The sequence below is a fragment of the Ascidiella aspersa genome, chromosome 9, assembly GCF_963924565.1.
Source record: "Ascidiella aspersa chromosome 9, kaAscAspe10.2, whole genome shotgun sequence".
NCBI classification, from domain to species: Eukaryota; Metazoa; Chordata; class Ascidiacea; order Phlebobranchia; family Ascidiidae; genus Ascidiella; species Ascidiella aspersa.
This window is the reverse complement of record NC_139455.1, coordinates 25,771,608-25,779,798: the sequence shown is the minus strand read 5'-3', so window position 1 is coordinate 25,779,798 and position 8,191 is coordinate 25,771,608. Positions and strand designations below refer to the sequence as shown.

General features: G+C 36.9%; 1 protein-coding gene across 1 annotated transcript; it reads left to right on the top strand.

Moving 5' to 3' along the window:
- Positions 1–2,689: 2,689 nt before the first annotated feature.
- Positions 2,690–7,978, top strand: LOC146134658 (adipocyte plasma membrane-associated protein-like). Its single transcript, XM_083397868.1, has 6 exons — positions 2,690–2,928; positions 4,204–4,400; positions 4,929–5,156; positions 6,136–6,333; positions 6,824–6,974; positions 7,774–7,978. The coding sequence occupies exons 1-6, from the start codon at positions 2,690–2,692 to the stop codon at positions 7,976–7,978; spliced, it is 1,218 nt and encodes a 405-aa protein (XP_083253994.1).
- Positions 7,979–8,191: the final 213 nt, after the last annotated feature.

Here is an 8,191-nt window from a genome sequence, read left to right as displayed (position 1 = left end):
TAGTTAATCTTAGTTTAAAATAGATTATTTTTTTTAAATGAATAGGCCTACTGTTTTCAAAGATAAAACGCTTGGCCGGCTTCTCTTTGAATGCGTTAGGACTTTATTTCATTTTCACATTTGTTGAACCGAAAACAGGTTTATAGGTCCCTTGTTTATGACGTCATTTCTGGACAATTTTATGCCGATCAGTTTCCACGCAAAGTAAACATATTTTTTCAAGGGTCGGCGTTAAAAATAGTTTAAGAACCCATTTACAGGTAAACCGGTTAACTTCCAAGCGTTGCGTAGTGTGGTTTACGAGGTTGTTGCGCTGGTCAAACTTGTATATTTTAACAGGGGAAATGAGTCCCATGACCACCATGTGCTATCTGAACTTCACTAAAACAGACTGTCGCTACATTCAAACTGCATATTGTCAGCACGCTTACTCAAAGAAATTAGCAAACTCCGCTTCACATAAACAACTTACAGCGCAGTAAACACGTCTCGCAGATATGGCGTTCATATTTTTGTCTAGTTTTCGTTTTTCTAGCAGCCGAGTTAAACTTTATAGCAAAAGAGCGACTGCGTTGGAGATTAGCTGAGTGAATCGCCGGCTAGATTTGACAGACCGACCCAACATGGAAAAGAGTATCGAAGTCCAATATTTAACACGCTATGTCGCTATAATCACAAACATAAACACACAAGCGTCGCTTTCTACAAACGTAACTGTCAAGTCTAGTGTTGCTCATCCAGCAGTTTTATTATAAACAATCGACGTCCTATACAGAACGTCTTCATCAGGATAAATCGACAACAACAATTTGTGCGATTAAAAACTCGCACCAACGCTCATTGGTGTAAGAGCGCGCGTTAGCTTACCGGCATTAGAACGTCAGTTTTTACGTTCATCGTGCTGGCGCGTGAATGGATGTTCCACGACTCAAGAAAACCTCGCTTGTGGTAATTGGTTTCCTTCATCAACACTTGAGGTACAGAAAAGTACTTTTACTAGCGTTGGTGCTGGATGAGCAGCACTCGGTCATTATGCCTGGCAGCAATAGCTTATTTCAAAGTAGTTATTCGAAACGTTCAAAATGTTACCTTTACATCTGCATTGACTTAGATATTCATTTCTACAACCTCCATCCTTAATAAGATTTATTCAAAACGTTCACAAAATGCATCCTACTTATGTATGGGCTTTGAAATTTCTTACTACGACTAATTACAATCTGAAGACATTATAAGTGTCTCAATTCAGGGAGCACAAGGTCAACGATTATCTGATTATCGCTGAAATGCGCTGCAAAAAGGACTAGCGTTGACACGATCTAAGATTGGTAAATGATCGTCGGATTAAGACCACACACGACCGGTCGACCAGGCTTGTCAAATAAATCACAATTTGACTTTAAAACCAATAAAACGGCACAGGTTTCTGAATGAAGGGGCTGGCTACGATATAATGGTTAGGAATTGAGTAGACCACCCTTGTTTTGGTCAATTATTAATACAGTAATAAAGTGAAAAAAACAGTGGTAATGTTGCACCGATTATGTTATTGTTTGCGGTTGGTATTGTTTATTTGATATGTGTCGTTTGTACTCTTGTTGTTATTTTCACTCTTTCTTTCTCACTCACGTTATATTGCTTTTCCACTTTTGCACCACACCTTTCACGCTTTATTTTTTATCTTATCACGTTTTCCGTTGGTACCTAATGATTAGTTACACTTGACACTTACACCATTTTCCCCTCGTTGTTGTCATTCGTGTACCTTAAAGTTTTAATTTCTGCTGTTTTAACTATTCAAACTACAAAAAGTTAGCTGTATGCACGAATCTGTTATGTTTGTATTGTGCGTTAGCCCTAAGGCAGTTTTGGCAACTTAAACAAAATAAATGTGCTTTTTGGGTAACATCTTTGTAATCTAGCTTTTGTTAATAAACGAATATTTAAAACGTCAAGTTTATATTCAACTTTTAACGTAACTTGAGTCATGGCGTCATCTTTAAATAAATTTTATGGCCTTCCTCTTTCGAGTGCCTTTTTCTGCAAGCTGCAAAGTCTAGCAGTCAAGGTCAAATAAGTCTTGCAATCAAGGTCACCAAACCGCTGCTGAATCGGCGCAATCGCTTGTTAAACATTAACGTATTAGCGAGAGACGCCCTTTCTCAGACAGAAAAAGCGTAGAACAACTTTATGATAAGGTATGGTCGCCAACATGGTATTATAATTAGTTTTCCGTTTGGAGTAACGGTTGAAGGTTGAAGTTAGACGTAGTAAGAATATCAAAGCCCATGCAGAAGTAGGTAACATTTTGTGACCGTTACAAATATTTCTTTATTCATTTTAAACTTGAAATATTCGAATTGTTCAAAATGCTACGTAGGCTACTTCTGTGTGATCTTTGAGATTATGTTTGCCTTTTACCTACCCTACAGCTAACGCTGACCTAACATTAAGCCAACAAATACTCTGAATGGTAGAAAGTCAATGGCTCCAATGCTAGGTTTATGCAGAATGACAATAAAGCAATTTAATCAGCATTGTAAATTTCCTTTACTGTTGAAACCATAGTTATTCATTTAATAACATGTTAAGACAAAAATATTTGTGGCCAAAACGGCATTTTGGTTTACCATTTACCAGCATTGCTCAGCTAAATATTTGGTTTGTTTTGCAGGTTTAGTTGCATAAAATGGATGTAAGGCAAAGAAAACGTCAAGATAAGAAACCTGTGAAATCTTTGCCTAAAAATGATCCTGTTAATTCCACCGGGTACTTCAGTCTAACTTTGAAAGCTGTAGCCCTACTTCTGCTCATATTACCCGTTTATTTTTACTTCAATTCGCCAATAGTTGCAAGAAGCAAAAATGTGGACATCACGCCCCTTTCTGGGATATTTGCAGTGAATGATAAACTGGCAAAGGGAATAAAGTAAGTATTTATATAAATATTGAATTATTACATCGCTGCGCTTTGCACGTTTGTAGCTTAATGGTAGCGTAGTCGGACTTGGTATTATAGTCAAGCTTACAGTGATGAGTTGGACTTATTTGGGCTTATCTTTAATCCAGTCTCTTTAACTCGATAATCCTTTTGCGGATGTACCTTAATCAGCAGACCGTGACCGTAAAGCAGCAAAAATATGCAGAGGCGGGAACTGCTTAAAAACTCGCCGTTTCAACACGTTAAACTCTGTATCAGTTTTTTAACGGACAGTCTGCGTTCACGTTTACATGCTTGCACTGCAAGCTTTGGACGCACGTCTTTTTTTAATACAAATATAATAAAATGGTAAATAACAAAATGTAGCCTAACTCAGCACATTTAACAATCTCTCAAAGTCCACAGTTTATGAATCACTGTTGTTTTTCTCGTGAAACTTCTATAAAGAAAATTTTCACTCAAGTTTACTAGAGTGTAGTAATACTTTGTAGCGACCGCACAATGGTATAAATACGACATTTTAAGGATAAAAAAAATCGGATGTGCATGAAGGAGCAGTGATGCAAACAAGCGATTTTAAAATAACTTACGTCCCAGTAAAGTCATTTTTAACCAACAGAAAGTCAAGTTTCAGTCATATCCGTCCCAATTCAATCATTTATAATTAACGTTAAACTATAAAGAAAATTCCATTTCTAATTTAAAGGCTTTTCCATTTTCATAAATTAATCATTTGTAGTGTAAAAATTAATCATTGTAGTATAAATGCACTATGCATTGATATGATTTCATATGATTTCATATGATTTCGTTGTCGCACATTAGATCGGGACACAATCCCCAAAGTATCTGCTAAGGATAGGAATGACTTTACTTTCTCGAGCAAGACGTTTATTGGACAAAACGACAATCAGTATAAGGTAAACCCAATCACACTTCTCTCGGTTCTCGGTATCCACCCGACGAGTGGAGACGCTAGACAAAACGAAATCTCACACAAAGATATCACGCAGCGCTGAGAAAACTAAGGCTACGAAATTCACACAATGTCCTATTCCCTAGGAACACCAAGTCGGCGGGTGGCCGATCTTAACGACAGTACCGTGGCCTAACACGTTAGTTCTGTACAAAAGGGTTACAATAATTAAATTTGTTACAATCATATTATGTCATATGATTTCATATAAGTTATGAGTTCGTGATCTTGTGTGGTTTTATGGCATAAACATACCGTTAATTAACAAAACATGTTTCTGTTTTAAGAATCGAGTTGGACGGACCTGAATGTTTCGCTGAGGACGAGCAAGGAAACCTCTACTCGGGACTCAACGATGGAAGAGTGGTGAAAATGACCAAGTCGAGGTTGAACGGCGAAAACACACAAATAGAAACAATCATCGATGGAGTTTTCCCAAATCAGGAAAAAAACACTGAAACAATGAAACATGGAAGACCATTAGGTGAGGAAACATTAAAAATATTTTGCAAATTTTACTGAAGTTTTAAGTTTAACACAAACCGGGAAAATATTGTTGCTTGCTTAATCAAAGATTAATGGATTTTTGTAAATAAATAACAAAAGTAGGGATGCCGATAACCGATATTTTTGACAAATATATCGCGAACCGAATCGATACCAAATGATGTCGTTAATATGCTAAAACAAGTAAAACAAATATAATTTTGTCATGTCTTCAGGTCAAAAATTGCTTTAACGTAAATAAGTTTAATTACCATCAGTGGAAACCGACTATTTAAAAAGAAATACCTTTCGAGGTAATTGCCTTTTATGGCAAATCATTGCTGGAATTTATACTTTAACTTGGAATAGAGCTGAAACCAATATCACCCTAATATCGGACGAGTACCGATATCATCATAATATCGGACGACTACCGATACCATCCTAGTATCGGACGAGTAACATAGACATCCTTACTTAGACCTATGAATAAGTTTTCAGTAATGGTGATAATCTGAATTCTTAGGGCTTCGTTTACGCGGACGAACTCTATTTGTGGTCGACGCTATCTACGGGTTTTATTCGATGAACCTTGATTCACGCAAAATCACATTTCTTGTGACGCCAAGCCAAACAGAACCAGCAATGAAAATGCCCGACGACCTCGATATTACTAAAGATGGAAAAGTTGCTTATATCAGCGATATTTCAGCAAAGTATCCCATCGACCTAATGCATTACGGGATTATCGAAGGTTAGTGTTTAATTCATTCAGTGAGCGAAAAACGTAGCCATACATAGAAGTATTCAAAACTTGGCCAAATGGCTCTGCTTAAATTTTTGATTTGAAAAAATATATAAAATAATTTTTTTAGCTAACTCTAAATCTAAAAACTTGAACAATCTAGTAACATAAACGTATATCAATAAACTTCAAATTGAGGTCAATCTCCATCTAATTTGGTGCTATAAACTTTGGCTTTTGACATAATTCACAAATACTAGTTTCCAGAATATTTAAATAGTTTTTTTTTAAATCGATGAAAACTTAAACAGACTTTACGAACAGCGTGAGTATTTGTAAAGGGAACAAATCTGACGAAATGTTTACACAAACTTAGGAAAACTGAAGAAATAAATCTGTTTTAATGTTATCGGTTAATAAGACACAGTAAGCCGTTTTCACCGAGTGTCCAACTCAAACATGCCGACGTGCCAATTTTTATCTTATAACTTCTTCCCGTGCCAAAGCTTAGCAACTATTTTTTACTAATATTAAAAGCGCTTTTATACAAAAAATAAAATCAGTATAGTGTTATAATATCAGAAGTAATTGTTTGTTGTCGTAATTGCCGGGATTGTTTTGTGTTGGGAATAAGCAATGACAATTGGTTGTATAACAAATTCAGCTTTTTTGACAATTGGCTGTATTTCTTGGGGGCTTGCGTGCCATTTTTTATTAGGTCGCGTGCCACATGTTGGACACCCCTGGCCTATATCATCAAAAAAGCTCCATTTTTTAATTTTTTTCAGAAATTCCAAAAATATAACAACCCAATATAACAACGACATTAATTGAAAATAATACAAGCTTGTATCGAAAAGTCTAAATCAAGATGATGTCGATCTACTCGACCTTTTTTGGCTTTGACAATAATTCTCAAGCTAACAACCAATTTTGGATATTTGTGTTGTTATGTTATTTTGATATAATATGTTTTTACACGTTTTAGGCGAATGCAGCGGACGTTTGATTCGCTACACTTTCGCCAGCAAGAAGCTTGAAGTGTTGGTAACTGGTCTTTGCAGCGCAAACGGAGTTCAACTCTCCGCAGACGAAAAAACAATCTTCGTGGTCGAGACCCTTTTTTATCAAGTCAAGATGTTCGACACCAAGACCTGGAAGCTTTTGAAAACGATTATGCTTCCAAGTAAGATACAGAAATGCCCAGAAACGCACACTGACACGAACACATACAACAGCTACAAACACAAACAATAACAAAATACGCAAACACACAAACATACAAAAACCTACACACAAACACTTATATACAGAACACACATGAATAAACAAACATAAACAGAAATACAAACACAAACAGAAACACACACACAAACACACACACAAACACACACACAAACACACAATACAACCCCACAAACACGAAACACCCACAGACATATACGCACAACAACAAAACAACAGACAACACAGACAAAACAACGCTGGTACAACTATAAATGCAACACAACCAAGCACGAAAAAAACACAAGCACATACAACAAACACACACAACACACAAACATACCAACTGATTTCGGTAATCATTTTCATAATGTGTACTATAAGCACAAAACAAACTTTCCCCCTTAATCTGGCCTAAGCTTATATCTTTAATAAATGTTTTGTTTTTTCAGTTTTACCGGACAACATTCGTGCTAGCGGGAGAGGAACGTATTGGGTTGCTGGAGGTTTTGTTCCATCTCCAACCTTGGCTCATTGGTTCTGGAGAATCGCACCTCTTCGTCAAACGCTTGCGGGAATGGTCGACCACCAATACTGGATAATGTATGACATTTATACTGCCAAAACTTTTTAATTTTATGTATAAAACAAGTCTTCTAGATCGAATTTTGTAAGGTTTAGGAGTGATATGTTGTAAAACCTTGACAGTAAGTTACAGCAAGCCTCGTTAAAATACGAATGTAATTGTTATAGCTATCACGAATTGAAACGCTTCTAAAATATGATAAATTCAGAGAAGGTTCATGCCAGGGTTGTTTTAAAAATATATCTACCAAAAGTAAACTTTCACTCATTACGTCCAAACGATTTATTAATTAAATAAAAATCTGGCTCCTCCTTAAAATCCAGGCATATTTATCCACGTCTCATTATCCTAGGGCAGGGATGTCCAACCCGCATTGCGGCCCGCCTGCTGTTCACGTGCGGCCCGCCACTTACTTTCACTTCCGGTAACCTTTTTTAAAACAATAGCGCGCAGTATTTTTTTACGTGCACATTTGCACACGAGTTCACTCTCGAAGAGCGGATGTTTATAAGTTAAGTTGTTTTATGACGTCACGATATGGCGTAACTTATCACGTCACCTCTTCAATTTAATAGGTTTTGCGGCCCATCGAAATTTATGAGTGGCAATGCGGCCTTTTCAGCTAAAAGGTTGGTCATCCCTGCCCTAGGAGGTCACCAAACACTTTGTTCCAACTTGAGATTGGGGTCTTATGTAATCGATTTTGTTACGTTTTTCTACTTTTTTGTTTTTACATGACTTTAACGAAATATTTGAGCTGTGCTTTTTTCTTTTATTTAAACTTTGTCCATGGTAACAAAACCTTTGGAAATTTAGGTTCTTGATGTGGACGCACGAAGCTACCCACAACATCGCAATAGAGTTGGACGCGAACGGCGACGTACTTCGAGCTTTGCACGATCCTAAAGGAACAAGTCTTCCTGCAGCTTCGTCCCATCTTCATGAACTTAGAGATGGACGTTTGGTGCTTGGGTCATACTTTGGTCAAAACCTTGTGATTATCGCGAAACCAACGAAGTAACTTCGAGTGTCGCCTGAAACATGCCAGGGCTGCGGAGTCGGTTTAAAATAACCGAGTGCGACTCCGGTAGGTGCTTTACGCTGGTGTGAATTGACAGCAGAATACTTTAACAAAACTACCATTCAGGTCAGACACAATTAAAAGATCTTAAAAGTGAAGTATAAATCCATTTCGAGATATAAACTCTTTGGTTTTGCGAAATTCAGTTCATTT

What these genes read in the sequence shown, in the direction of transcription:
- LOC146134658 (XM_083397868.1), top strand. Translation starts at nt 2,690, where the DNA reads ATGGATGTAAGGCAAAGAAAACGTCAAGATAAGAAACCTGTGAAATCT. An exon ending in AAACTGGCAAAGGGAATAAA is followed by an intron (nt 2,929 to 4,203) that starts GTAAGTATTTAT and finishes TTCTGTTTTAAG; the next exon opens with AATCGAGTTGGACGGACCTG. An exon ending in GACCACCAATACTGGATAAT is followed by an intron (nt 6,975 to 7,773) that starts GTATGACATTTA and finishes TTGGAAATTTAG; the next exon opens with GTTCTTGATGTGGACGCACG.